Here is a 14,892-nt window from a genome sequence, read left to right as displayed (position 1 = left end):
CTTCCCTCCCTCCTCGGGACCCCAGCCCACTCCGCACCTCTCCCCTCCCCCTCCTCAGCACCACCTGCTCACCCGGCACCCATCCCTCCTCCCCAGCATGGCCCCTCTCCAGGCTCCTGGAGCAAAAAGCAAAACTAAGGAGAACCATCATTCTGCGGAGCCACAGCGGTAGCTGGGACTCCACCAGTAACGGGAGCAGAGTGTCGACGCGCGTGGTGCCACCTGTTCCGAGCCCCGTGGCCCCTCAGGCTTCTGCCATCACGATCGCCACGAAGGCTGGGGGAGCGGTGGCTTCCGGACGGTCACTGAGATGCAGCCCCCGACGGGCAGGGCCGGCCTGGGAGCCGCCGGCCTGGCAGCAGGGGCCGCAACACGCCTGGCACCCCTCTCCTCCGCCCACCTCGACCTCGCTGGGGGGACCTCCTCACCCACTCTCGGCGGCACGGACGGAGAGGCCGGGCTCGGCCACCATCCCCGCGCCCGGCGAATCTGCCTGTCCGGTCTCCAGCCGCGGCTGCTGGGTCCAGGACGGGACGGCAGCTGCACGGAGCCCCCGGGAGGGCGGCATCTCCCGGGTCGGAGCGCGCAGGGCACCAGCGCCGGCTCTGGGGAGGACGCCTAGGTGTGGACCCCGCTCGGGTGCTTGGGAACCAGCTGGCCTGGCAAAGTGGCTGCATTCCCTGTGCCTCGGTTTCTTTGTCTGTAATGGGGCTTTGACGCTGCTTGTAGAGTTTGAGCGGTAACTGAGCCTGTGCGGGTGGGCAGATAACACCCGTGGCACCAGCAGACTGGGTACGGAAGAAGCATGAGCTGTCGTGGCCGTGATTACATTTGCGTTGCCCCTGTGTCCGTGCCACGGACACAGCGGCTGTGTGACTGCTGCGCTGCGGTGACTGTCGGTCTGTCCCCGTGGCTGCTGGTTGCTAGGCAGATGGGGTGTAACCACGGAAGTGAGAAGGGCCACAGAGGGAGAGAACACGTGCTGAGCGCATCACCTGAGCCATGATCCAGCTGTGCCTGAAACCCACACCATTCCCACACGAGAGCCAGTACGTTGCCTCTTTGCTCGAGCCAGGTAGCGTGATTTCTGACACTTGACGAAGGACAGGGTTCAAATGCCCTATGGTAGCGAGGGGGCAGACTGTATCCCCTGCACTGTGGCCCGGAACCTCAGCCTCATCTGGTATTTCTGTGTCCTCCTGTCCCTTGTTTGTTCGGTCATCCACGTCTGGTTTGCAGAGCATTTTCTGTGCATCTACTGGGACACTGGGCTCTCCGGAGGAGACGTCAAAGCAAAGCACCCAGGCATCGTTACTGCAGAGTCGAATACTCTGCTCAGATTATGACAAAGCAAAGTATTCGGTCCCCACTATTGGCAATGCATAAACTCAGCAAGTCTCAGTCCTTGGCCCTCGCTAAGTCATACTCAGCCCGCAGTTCATAAAGCGCAATACTCAGCTACCGTTTACTGAAGAAGTTCGCTATTCATCCCTCAGTACTGCCTAAACATACTGCTTTCTACTGACGAAGCACAGTACTCAGTACTGAGAAAGCACAGCACTTATCCCTCGTTGCTGACTAAGCAACGTACTCAGCATAGTACTCAGCACAGTACTCATTACTGACTAAGCATAGTACTCACCCCTTGGTACTGACACGGTACTCGGTACTGACTAAGCACAGTGCTCAGCCCTTGGTACTGACTAAACCAAGACTCAGCCCTCAGACATGCTGCAGACCATCTACTGCAGTCTGTCCCGCGCTCTTGACAACAGCTCTGAGGGATTGGCATTAGATCCCATTTCCAGGTGGTGACGAGGAAGCAAGATAGCAGGCGACCTGACCCAGGAGGGGAGCTAGAGAGGAGGTGAGGGCACCTGTCCTGAGTCCCTGGGGCGCTCTTCCCAAGAGAATGAGGAGGAGACCTTCATCCCAAAAGGAAACACCCCCGTGGGCCCAGCTTGGGTCACATGCCCCTCCCTGAGCCAGTCACTGGGCTGGGGGACGTGCTCCTGGTGCCCACAGACGGTCCTTCCCACCGGCCCGTGCAAAGCCTGGGGGGCAGTGGTTTCTGAAGGTGGGCGGGGGGGGCCTCAGCAGACACAGCAGGGCTGGTGGCTGCCTGGGTGCCCCATTTCGGCCTGCGCACAGCCTCACCCCCTCGCTGTCCCCAAATGCCTGCTCACACCACACCCCCACCCTTCCTGTCCCTCAGGGGCTGGGGGCTCATCCCAGCGCCGGGTCCTGCCCCTCGGGGCTCCCTCCCGCGGCCTCCCCCCAGCCCGAGCTATGGCCTGGCCACCACAGCCTCTGTCTCCCCCACCCTGCCCCACATTCCCAAGGACTGGATCCCGTCCGGTGTCATCCCTCACCCCCAGCCCGGGCCAGCACACGGCAATGGCAGACTGGAGCTGTTGTGTTAAAACCGAGGCCGTGTGGGCAGGGCCTTCCAGACACAGGCAGGGAACGCGTGTCGAACACCGACGAGGCAGCGCTCCCGGCCAGACCCCCACTGTTCATCTGGAAGAGCAGGATGCCAGCCACCAAGGTGTGGACGACAACCCTGAGGGAACACTCAGCCCACAAGCTCCCGTGTCACGTCATCCGGTCCGTTGATCCCTACTTGATCAGACCGAGGCAGGAAGTGCACCCGTGGACTCAGCTTCCTGTCTTGGGCTCCCTGAGGGACACGGGTATTCCTAGCTCGGGTCCTGGATGGGGGAAGTGGGCCCGCTCTGGCTTCTCTGCGGACGACGGCCCTCGTTAGCGACCACGTTCGCGCAGCTGCCCCAGGCTGCTCTGCTCAGGGTCCCGTGTCCCTCCAGCAGGCTGCCCGGGCACCAACTGCCGGGCGAGCACCTCTCCAGGCCACGTGCTGTGTGAGTGACCCTGTGCCCCTCTCTCCTGAGCACGCAGCCCAGTGGGGGATGGAAAGAAGGCAGTCGACACAGAAAAAGCCAGAAAAAGCTGGCAGTGACAAGGACCGTGGAGACAAGTAAGCAGGGTGCAGCCGGTGCAGATCCCCAGGGGCCGGCACACCGTCCCCGCCCGCTCGGGGTCTTGCTGGCGGTTCAGAGTCGGACACCCCCGCAGAGGGCTGACCGTGCCCCAGTGGCAGGTGCCCGGGAGGACCCCCCTCGCCCTGGGCTGGCCCACAAAAACCAGCCTCCTCGCCCCAAGCCGGACTTCTCTGCCACAGGTCACACCCCGGGACTCCCCCCGCCACCGTGGGATGAGACTAAAGCCAGACCCCGGGCAACACGTCTCTTTTCCCTCTTGTGTCTTCCTTCTCCTTTTCCCACTCAGCCGCTCCGCCCCCCAGAAGCATCTTTGTGTCGGGCTCTGCTCACAGGGAGCGCCACTCTGACCCCGGGATCCAGAGGTCGGGGTGGGGCCTCTGCGGGGAGGTGCCAGGCGCGGATACGTGAGCACCCCAGTGACCTCTCCTGTGCTTAGCACGTGCCTGCCCAGCGCTGTGCTCGGGCTCTGCGGCCCGTACGGGGGCAGGAGGTTTGACCTAAGGCCGTGGGAAGCTGTCCAGCTACCGAAGCGGAAAGAACGTGCCCAGGAGGGTCCTGGGCTCCCACGGACGGGAAGGGGAGGGCAGGCCAGCCGGGTCTTGCCCAGGAGGTGGCTCTGTACTAGTGGAGGGACCCCAGCCAGATTTTCTTTTTGTAACATAATTTATTGTCAAATCGGCTTCCATACAACAGCCGGTGCTCAACCCAACAGGCGCCCTCCTCAGTGCCCGTCACCCACTTTCCCCTCTCCCGCACCCCCATCAACCCTCAGTGTGCTCTCGGTATTTAAGAGTCTCATGGTTTGCCTCTCTCCCTCTCTGGAACTGTTTTCTCCCCTCCCCCTCCCCCTCCCCCTCCCCCATGGTCTTCTGTTAAGTTTCTCAGGATCCACATATGAGCGAAAACACGCGGTATCTTTCTCTGATTTATTTCACTTGGCATAATACCCTCCGGTTCCATCCACCTTGCTGCAAATGGCAGGATTTCATTCTTTCTCATTGCCACATAGTATTCCATGGTGTATATAAACCACAATTTCTTTATCCATTCATCAGTTGGTAGACATTTAGGCTCTTTCCATAATTTGGCTGTTGTTGAAAGGGCTGCTATAAACATTGGGGTACAAGTGTCCCTGTGCATCAGTACTCCTGTATCCCTTGGGTAAATTCCTAGCAGTGCTATTGCTAGGTTGTAGGGTAGTTCTATTTTTAATTTTCTGAGGAACCTCCACACTGTTTTCCAGAGCGGCTGCACCAGTTTGCATTCCCACCAACAGTGCAAGAGGGTTCCCGTTTCTCCACATCCTCGCCAGCATCTATAGTCTCCTGATTTGTTCATTTTGGCCACTCTGACTAGCATGAGGTGGTACCTCGGTGTGGTTTTGATTTGTATTTCCCTGATAAGGAGTGATGTCGACCATCTTTTCATGTGCCTGTTGGCCATCTGGATGTCTTCTCTAGAGAAGTGTCTATTCATGTCTTCTGCCCATTTCTTCACTGGATTACTTGTTTATCGGGTGTGGAGTTTGGTGAGTTCTTTATAAGTTTTGGATACTGGCCCTTTGTCCGATATGTCATTTGCAACTATCTTTTCCCGTTCCGTCGGTCGCCTTTTAGTTTTGTTGATTGTTTCCTTTGCGGTGCAGAAGCTTTTTATCTCGATGAGGTCCCAATAGTTCATCTTTGCTTTTAATTCCCTTGCCTATGGAGCCGGGTTGAGTAAGAAATTGCGGCTGAGGCCCTGACTCATTCTTGATTCAAGATCCACGTTTGGGAAAGAGAAGCTGATTGGCCCAGCCTGGCCGGTAGGCCTGCCTGGTGGCTGGTAGGGGTGCGGGGGGTGCAGGGGGTGTGGACTGTCTCCCCAAGACCACTCACGATGGGGAACGATGACCCCCCAAAGGAAATCGGGCCTCCATTACTAGAAGAGCCAGGAGCGGGTGCTGAGTCACCCCCACCGCCAGCCGTCGTGCAGCCTGTAATCCCAAACCACAAATTAAGTAGCTACCTGTCTTTGTTAATTCGGTGCAGCCCGAAGGCCATTTCTGAGAAGCATCTAATTCACTCTTCCCCACCAGGCAAATTCTGGAAGAACATATTCATGGCTTTCATTGGTATTCATATGACTTTGAGGATTTTTTCATGATTTCTAAAACTCAAAGTAATTGTGAATGGTAATGTGTAACAGTGTGAATGTTACACAACAAATGCCTCTTCCTATCACATTCTGGGGTTTCCTGGTCATTACAAGAACCTAATTGAAAATAATTGAGGGCTGGATTTTGTCACATGGAAAATACTGGATTAAATGCAAGACAGGCAAACATCGTCAAGCCCCTCGCGGTGATGTGGGAGAGAGCAGCGAGGGTTGGGGGAGGGAAGAACCCTGGCTCGCCCGCGGCCCCAAGTCGGGCCCGTTAATTCGATGAGAGCAGTTTGATCATCACCGGGTCTCGCTGTTCTCAGCACGGTGGCAAAGGGCTCTCAGAGTGCGGCAAGCTGGAAGGGACGCACGCAGACACTGGTCACGATGTCACAGCTGCTCTCAAAAGCAGCTGAACTGAATGAAGCTCTGGTCCCAGAGCTCAGAGTCGTGGTGGCTTTTTAAAACATGGCGCTTCCACAGTCCCCACACACCGAGTGACAGTGGCGACCAGGGAGCCGCTCTGGGGGACACAGAGACCCTCTGGGCTGTCCCCGGTGTGACTGTGCAAGGGGCCCCGTGTCCTCGGCCTCCCTGTCTGTGTATAAAAGCCTTCTTGGGAAGACAGGGGACTCCACTCTCGGTCCCCAGTTACTTGTACGACTTGTCCCCTCCTTGCCCCTCTGGTCCCCACGCCCGTATATGCAGATGGACTGGACAAGGTGGTGGGGTGGTGCTGGACATTCTGGGGCTTCCCTTTAGTGGTCCCCAAGGAGTTCCGGGACGGGGTGGAGATTCCTTCAGAGCTAACAGAGGCTTCTGAGGCGTGAGGACACATAGGAGGAAACCCCAATTTGGACAAAGAGGCCCAAGACCAACAGGGGCGGAACGGGTGGGGGACCGGCCTTCCCTCTGCCAGCCCCGTCCGGCGCATGAAGGGGGGGGGGGCCTGCTGGCGCGTGAGCAGAGGGCCCACCAGCCTCCGCGGTCCCTTCCTCTCCTGCCAAAGGCCACTCCCTTACTCTGACCCTCAGAGGTCTCTGCAAGGGCAGGAAAGGTGGGAGCAGAACTTCCCAGGAGCCCCTCCCTCCTCTCCACATCGGGGGAGGTGAGGGGTGACCAGACCTTGCTTCTCTCCCCGACTCCCCTCCCCCTTCTCATTTCTCTGTTCACTTCCTCACTCACACAGCAGCCCGTGAGGCTCCGAGTGCACCTGCTTCCTCCCACCTCTGGCTGCTCCCCACATCTCTCCCCCTGTGTACTTCCTCCTCCCACAGGGCTCAGAGAAGCCCTTGGTGCCGCCCACCCCCCCAGCCCGCTGCCTCAGGCTTCCCTGCGGCTGTGGAAGTGACGCTGGCCATCTGCTTGCTGTCTGCCTGCCCGCCCCTCGTTCCTGCCCCAGGCCGAGTGTCCGTGGTTCCCGTCCCCAGGCCGTGTGTCCCTGGCTCCTGTCCCCAGGCCAAGTGTCCGTGGTTCCCGTCCCCAGGTGATGTGTCCGTGGCTCCTGTCCCCAGGCTGAGTGTCCATGGCTCCCGTCCCTAGGCCGTGTGTCCGTGGCTCCCGTCCCCAGGCCGTGTGTCCCTGGCTCCCGTCCCCAGGCCAAGTGTCCGTGGTTCCTGTCCCCAGGTGGTGTGTCCGTGGCTCCCGTCCCCAGGCCGAGTGTCCGTGGTTCCCGTCCCCAGGCGGTGTGTCCGTGGTTCCCATCCCCAGGCTGAGTGTCCGTGGTTCCCGTCCCCAGGCCGTGTGTCCGTGGTTCCCATCCCCAGGCCGAGTGTCCTTGGTTCCCGTCCCCAGGCGGTGTGTCCGTGGTTCCCATCCCCAGGCTGAGTGTCCATGGTTCCCGTCCCCAGGCCGTGTGTCCGTGGTTCCCGTCCCCAGGTGGTGTGTCCGTGGCTCCTGTCCCCAGGCTGAGTGTCCGTGGCTCCCGTCCCCAGGCCGTGTGTCCGTGGCTCCCGTCCCCAGGCCGTGTGTCCATGGTTCCCGTCCCCAGGCCGTGTGTCCGTGGCTCCCATCCCCAGGCCGAGTGTCCTTGGTTCCCGTCCCCAGGCGGTGTGTCAGTGGTTCCCGTCCCCAGGCTGAGTGTCCATGGTTCCCGTCCCCAGGCCGAGTGTCCTTGGTTCCCGTCCCCAGGCGGTGTGTCCGTGGTTCCCGTCCCCAGGCCGAGTGTCCGTGGCTCCCGTCCCCAGGCAGTGTGTCCGTGGTTCCCATCCCCAGGCCGTGTGTCCGTGGCTCCCGTCCCCGGGTGGTGTGTCCATGGCTCCCGTCCCCAGGCCGAGTGTCCTTGGTTCCCGTCCCCAGGCGGTGTGTCCGTGGTTCCCATCCCCAGGCTGAGTATCCGTGGTTCCCATCCCCAGGCGGTGTGTCCGTGGTTCCCGTCCCCAGGCCGTGTGTCCGTGGTTCCCGTCCCCAGGCCGAGTGTCCTTGGTTCCCGTCTCCAGGCCGTGTGTCCGTGGCTCCCGTCCCCAGGTGGTATGTCCGTGGCTCCCATCCCCAGGCCGAGTGTCCGTGGCTCCCGTCCCCAGGCGGTGTGTCCGTGGTTCCCGTCCCCAGGCCATGTGTCCATGGTTCCTGTGTTCACCCACAACTGCACGTGCCATCCCTGCAGACACAGCCTGTGGTGCTTGTGCTCCTGGGGCCCAGAAAAGGGAGCTGAGCGTGTTAGTGCTCACGCGGGAGGGAGAAGGGAGGACAGGCGGGCATTTGCGCAGACAGGACAGCAGACAGAGAAAGCCTGAGGTGACCCTGAGAAAACCAAGAAGCCCCAGCGGTCGGAGCTGGGGCCCCGCTGCGGCCACGGGGGAGCTACAAATGTGTCCGGTGAAACCCTTCTCTTACCTCTGGGCTCTGCTGGGAGTCAAGGGTTTAAAAGAAAATTGCCTCTCTTGGCCGGCTGCAGCCACGGCCGCGTGTCCACCCGCGTCCTGCGTCCCGATGGTCCCGGGCCGGGCGGGGGGCGAGCGGCGGCCGCTGCACCTCAGCAGTCCCAGAAGGTAACAAAAACGAGGGTGTGTAGTCTGTTTGCTGGGAAGGTCCCCAGGCTTAATACCCGGCGAGGAGGAACACCCAGAAGGCACCACAGAAGAATTATTTACGTCCTCGCAAAAGAACTTGGTCCTCAGAACCTGAGAGCAGCTTGCAAATGTCAGAGCAGGAGGTCCCGGGGACACCTCATAGCGGGCAAGGAAACCCTGAGGACACGGAACCCGCACCTTCCAGGACGCTGGGTGCAAAAGGGGAGGGGAGATCCAGCCGTGTGTGCGCGCGTGCACGTGTGTGCACGAGCACGCGCGGTGCGTGTGGAGAAACTATACAAGGCAGTGGAGTTCAAACCTGTCCCTGAGCTCTTCCCCTGGGGCCTCTCAAGGACCCTGTTCCTTCCCTGCCAGTCGTTACCACGCTTTTTAATTGTGGACTAAGAGGGTGTCACTTTTTCAGGTGTGTCTGATTCCCCGGGCACTCGAGCCACGTGGGGGCAGGGCAGGGTCCGCCCAGAGCAGGGCCCGGCCCACGGCACGTGAAGGTGTTGAAGTGACGCGGGGCGGGAGCAGGGGACCAGCCTGAAGCTGAAGGTCCTCTCTCCTTGTTGGGGTGTCTTCCTCTCCTGGGGTGAGGCTTTCTCTGCTGGAGTCTGGACGTGATTGTCTCCGGTTCGATGCTTTGGGAATAAACCTCCGAGGTGTTTGCGATTCAAACCCACACATGGTGACTTTTCTCCGGATTCAAGTTCATTTGAGATTAGGCAAATACCTCCTCCTTGGGGAAGATTCTGCCAGAATCCTTCATTTCATCCGGCCTTTCCTAAGGACGCGAGCCGGCCTTCCACGCACAAGTCCCTGGGTGAAAACAATCGCCCGGCACCATAAGTTATTTTAATGTAGACGTCACTTTAAACTAACCTTTTACCATCTGTTCTGTCCTTTAATAACAAATGCAAAAGAGCCTAATTCTCCGTGGCGTCGTAAAAGTGAGGTGGTGATAGAAACGCCTGTCTGTGTTCTTTATTCATGGCCCTATCGTATGCTGCCGTGATGTTTTCCTCATTTTCCAGACACAAATCAAGGGGAAACTGCTCTCCCCTGATCTGGTGAATTCATTTGTACAGTATTTCTTCTTAATGTGGTAAACTGTGCGGAGCATCCCCGAGCCGGCACTGAGTCCCGGGCGCGCACACAGAGCGGCAGCTGGGGAATTAAGCAAAGGCACCCAGTGGTCAAACTGTAATGAGATTCCTTTGCAAAAAATAAAACCTCTTTAAATATGTGGTGGGTTCTTTTCAGTGGTTTTATAATTAAATTTCCCCATGAAGGATGGGCAGTCTGGCCCAGAGAACGCGGTAGAAGCGTGCCAGGCCGTCCGCTGTGCTCGCCGGCCGGCTGCCGGAGCCCCCGCCTCCGGAGGACTGCCTGGCCCGAACCCAGCGACCCCTCCATCCAGCACAGCTCGGCCACTTCTCTGGGGCCCTCTGTGTGCTCAAGTGCCGAACTCACCGAACTTTCTAGAACTTTCCGGGCTCCCAGAAGACAGAGCTTGTGCTTCATAAGCAGCCAGCCTGGGGCTTTCTACATTAATCACACAGTTCCCCAACGGGGTCTGATCTGCTCTGACGGGTTCCCCACACGCGGACAAACGGCGCAGGTGCAGATGGCCAGAGGGGTCTTCCTCTCTGGGACCCAGACTGGCAACTGCCGCCCCATTTCCCTGGCGACCGCACCTTGGCGCAAACTCCCTCGGGGGAGAAGAGGTGGCTCACGGCCACGGAGGGCCAGGGCCGCTGTCCTGTGAAAGGAGCCCTCGGGAAGGAGCCAGGTGGCCAGGAAGGCGCCCGTCCTCTGTCCTCTGTCCTCTGTCCTCTGTCCTCCGTACAGGCTCATCTCCCTGGACGCGGCTGCGCGCTGGGCTGCTCGCACTCGGCTGTCCTGGCTGAAGGGCGTTACTCCGTGGGCAGCAGAGGGCCCATGATGAACACAGGGTACACACGTGTCCTGGGGCGCCCAGCGCTGTGAGCGATGAGCGGGCAGAAGGCGGCAGGCCCGGGACCCAGTGTGTTCATCCCTGGAGGGAGGCAGGGGTGGCTGTGGCCAAGACGAGCACAGCAGAGCTCCGACACCCCCACGGCCCAAGGGACGGCACAGGGTGACATGCGTCCCCAGCCCTGGCCCCGGCCGTTCTTTCCGTGGCCTGGCCTGAGCCCTGCCGGGTGTGTGCTGCTCAGGGCAGAGCCAGGAGGTGGGAGATGGAAACAAAGACAGTCCTCGTAGACTGAGGGGAGGAATGGGGGTGGGGGTGGGATAGGGGCTTGGGGAGGGGGGGAGGGGAGGGCAGGGTGGGAGAGAGATATGTGGAGAGGGGAGGGGTGGGGAGAGGTATGTGGAGGGGGAGGGGCTGGGGAGGCGAGAGTTACAGGGTTGGAAGAGGAGTTGTGGAGGAGGGGGGAGGGTACAGGGTGGAGGACAGGAGTATTTGGGGCGGGGGGTACATTCCCGAACAACCACCCGAGAAATCTACTTAACATCTGTCGCTACCTGGTACAAAAACGACTCTTGTCGTGAGGACTTGGAGACGTAGCAGCTGGCACATGGGCGGGAGACGACCGCTAACTACCGCCCATCCCGTGACTGCCTTATTCTAGACCAGGAAGTGTGCACCCTGGACGCCTTCGCTCGTGCCGCCCGCCCTACGCCCCCACCTCTGGCACCTGCCTGTCCTGGTACCTGCCTGTCCTCTGTGTCTGTGAGCTCAGGGGTTGTTTATTTTCTGCACTGAATTTTATTTGCAGTCTTGCAATACAGCCGACCCCGCTCTGTAGAACTGGAGGTTTCCATCGTGTCCGTTTCGTTATAAAATGTTGTTATGATCCCTGAGCTTTGATTTACAGGGAAAAAACTGCATTTTGTAAGGGTATACTGGGGACCCGTGAACGATGAAGGGTTATTGGAGCACCCACCCCCAGCACCGCCTGGAATCCACATATAACTTCTGACCTCCAAAAACTTAACTACTCATAGCCTACCGTCCACCAGCAGCCTTACCAACAACATACAGTCCATTAACACATATTTTCTATGTTGAGTGTATTATGTGCCGTGTGCTTACGATAAAGTAAGCCAGAGAAAAGACGTTATTAGGAAAACCATAGGAACAGAAAATACGTCTACAGTCCTGTACTGTATTTATTCAAAAGAATTGCCTATATAAATGGACCAGCGCAGTTCAACCCCGTGGTCAAGAGTCAACTGTATTCAAAGTTGAATTCCAATCTGTTACTTTGACCTTATCAATTATACCTTTTCAGTCTCGGGGGCTCAGAGAAACCAGTTACCTTCCAGCGGGCACCCCCGTTCCCGTCAGGTTCCCCTTACCATTACAAGAGCTTTTGCTTCCTCTAAATGAAAGAGTTCACAGTTCTCCGTGAAAATACTTTTACGCTCACATGTACCCTGTAGCCATTGTGACAACAGTCCTCAGTGTGAAATCTGTGTCTACCTCCTGGTTGCGGGTCCTCTCTGCCCCGACCCATCCTCACAGCCTCCCACCTTCAGGGACCGGACCCTGTTCTCTGGTGCCCCCGTCAAAGGTGCAAGATATTGGGACACAGACGAACACGTAGCAGGTGTGTGTGCTGTGTCCCAGCCTTTCTCCCCTCTGGACTCTGTAGCGGCTGCTCCGTGGTCTCGTCTTTCCCCGTCCCCTGCTGGGCCACCAGACGTGTGGTTGGTGGCACTCCATGACCCCCTCATCACTGGCTGCCCTTCCAGTTCCCAGAGTGGATACCTGATGTTCCCCGAGTTGGCCAAGTGCAAGCAAATCAGGGGTGGGATGAATGGACGTTTAAGAAGCGTGGCCCCTGCCCCCCGCCGCAGACTGACTCTCCTCTGCTTTTGCTCCTGTTTCCAGATCCGGTCCGACAAAGACAACGACATCCCCATCCGGTACAGCATCACGGGGGTGGGTGCCGACCAGCCCCCCATGGAGGTCTTCAGCATCGACTCCATGTCTGGACGCATGTATGTCACTAGGCCCATGGACCGGGAGGAGCGAGCCTCCTACCACGTGAGTACCTCGGGCCTTGGGTTCCTAACTTGGGAAGGAGACGGTCAGCCTGAGCCTGTGCTGGAATTGCCCGCAGGGCTGTGTAAAGCCCACGGCGCTGGGCACCACCCTGGGGTTTCTCATTCAGCGGGCCCGGGATGGACACCTCTGCCACATTCCCGGGGGAAGACAGGAAGGTCTGGGACCACCTTGGAAGGACCCCTGGCCTAGAAGCTCTGGATCCACGTGGGCTCCCAGGAGCTCATTAGTTCTGGTGGAGGGAGGGGACACGTGGCTGCTGGGCACCGTGGGGCCCTTTTTCTGGAGCGCCTCTGTGAGCAGTTCCATCCTGTCCAGCCCTAGAATAACACACCTGCTTCTCTGAGAGCCGGCAGCGGGTCCGGGATGAGTGCTGTGCTGGTGCCACCTCGGAGCGGGGCACGCAGAGGGTAAACAGACGTGACCACAAACGTTGCAGGGCTCGGGCATCTGGGGGCTGTTGGCTCCTCTCCTGCTTGGCCTCCCTGACGTGGTAGCTCAGGGGAGGGACCCCGGAGCTCAGGTGAAAGCAGCAGCGTCTCGTGGCCTCCACCCTAATGGCCAGTCCCCCATCCGGACCCCCTCCTCATCTGCAAGATGCAGGTTTGCACCAGCTGGAGGCAGTGTGAGCTGGAGGCAGAGGTGAGGACCCCGGGCCCCCCACCAGGTGGGAGGATGCAGGGTTCACATGTGCGAAGCCCGGAGAACAGAGCCCGCGCACGATACGGCCGGTGTGCACATTGTAGTTGTCATCACGATGTCTGAATGTCCAGGTCCTCGCTTGTAACTTGGAAATGAAGACCATCGTTGGAGAGCATCGTATTCTCAGCCTTTTGCCCTGATGTGGACGTAATCAGCCCAGATGTCACTTGGCTTCAGCCCCCAGTGCCGAACATGGCCAAACACCGCCGCCACTCTCTGGTTATCTGCTTGGGGCCCACTGTCCACCTCCTGGCACTAGCAGGAAGGTTCCACATGGCAAAGAGCCATCAAGCTATCCACACCACATCGCCAGGTCCGAGAACAGAGCCTGGCCCTCAGGGGATGCACAGGAACCACTTTCAGAGAGAAGGAATTGGTGGGAAAGGTTAACTCTGTCATTGACAATGGTGGCCTCCCCCGAGGGACCCCTGATGCCCCATGAGAAGTAGGGTGTGAGGCTGACTGGACCTGGGGAAGCCAGGTTGGGAGGTTGGTCCATCCTTCTTAGCCACGGTCTCAGACTGGCTGCCCAAGTCCCAGGTGGGTTCAGCTTCACAGAGCTAGTCAACATGGAAGAGAAGGTTCCTCTCTACTCATGGGTCTTCGCCCATGGGTAGAGACAGGTGTGGAATCAAAGTCAGGCTCCCGGCTCCAGAAATCCCCAGTTCACTAGACCCAGACATCCCTCTTCAGAGAAGCTTCCAAGAGAAACCTTGGCTCATGCTTCCAGACTCTTCCCTTTGGGTATACCACTTCATCTCCCATCCATCCATCCATCCATCCATCCATCTTTCCATCTATCCACTGATCCATCCATCCATCCATCCACGCATCTATCCATCCACCCATCCATCCATCTACTCATCCATCCATCTACACACCCACTCAGCCACCCAACCATCCACTGATACATCCATCCATCATCCATCCACCCACCCATCCATCCATCCATCCATCCATCCATCCATCTTTCCATCTATCCACTGATCCATCCATCCATCCACCCATCTGTCCATCCACCCATCCATCCATCCATACATCCATCTACTCATCCATCCATCTACACACCCACTCAGCCACCCAACCATCCACTGATACATCCATCCATCCATCCATCCATCCATCTTTTCATCTATCCACTGATCCATCCATCCATCCACCCATCTGTCCATCCACCCATCCATCCATCCATCCATCCATCCATCCATATATACATATGTTCCATCCATCCATCTACCCATCCGGGGAATAGTTCTCAAGTGCCTAGTACATGTTAGGCCTTGTGGTTGACAGTGGGCCTACAGTGATAACATGAGCAAACATGGCCCTGGGCAGGGGGAGCTTATACCACCGGGATTAAAAGGCATCAAAGCCTTTTGGCCTGAAACCCCTAAGAAAGACCACGTGCCCAGATTCTTCAGCAATCAGACCACAGGTCTTGACGGAGTGGGTGTGTTCTGCCTGGAGATGCCACTGGGAATGGGCATCCGGGTGTCATCCTGACTGCCCCTCGGACAGTGGGGGCCAGGGTCAGGGAGAAGAAGCAGGTACAAGGAAAATCACTACATCTTTTCTGAGCCAGACCGGTCATTCTGTTCCCAGGACTAGGGAACGTGGAGGGAGAAACACAGACTTGAAAACCCGGAAGCAGGTGGCCGCTGACACTGGGGCCCATTTTGCTGCTGGCGTCTAGGCAGGCCGTTTCAGGGGTGCCTTCCCCCGGGAGGGGCTTGCAGGGGGCTTCCCCGAGGCCCTGGTAAAATAAGGCATGGTTGTTCCCACACCCAACACTCAGCGGGGGCCGGACGCTGGGGATGCGCCACCCCTCCTCCCTGCCCCCCTCCCACCTCCCTTGTGGTCTGTCCACCCTCCCAGAGGCACGTTCCCCTTCTGAATGCGCTGTTCCAGGCATCTGTGCCCCCGAGTCTAAAGGGATGTGCAGCCAGTAGTCAGGGACCGG

The 14,892-nt window shown here is 58.7% G+C and overlaps 1 protein-coding gene across 1 annotated transcript in view; it reads left to right on the top strand.

Annotated features, from left to right (window-relative positions):
* Positions 1-14,892, top strand: part of CDH4 (cadherin 4) — a 537,076-nt gene that overhangs the window by 457,568 nt on the left and 64,616 nt on the right. The window contains exon 7 of the mRNA XM_047852619.1: positions 12,057-12,212. Within this exon, the coding sequence (XP_047708575.1) occupies positions 12,057-12,212 (156 nt within the window). The remainder of the gene's footprint in view (positions 1-12,056; positions 12,213-14,892) is intronic.

Source organism: Prionailurus viverrinus, chromosome A3 (genome assembly GCF_022837055.1).
Source record: "Prionailurus viverrinus isolate Anna chromosome A3, UM_Priviv_1.0, whole genome shotgun sequence".
Lineage (NCBI taxonomy): Eukaryota > Metazoa > Chordata > Mammalia > Carnivora > Felidae > Prionailurus > Prionailurus viverrinus.
This window is presented reverse-complemented; position numbering and strand designations above follow the sequence as displayed.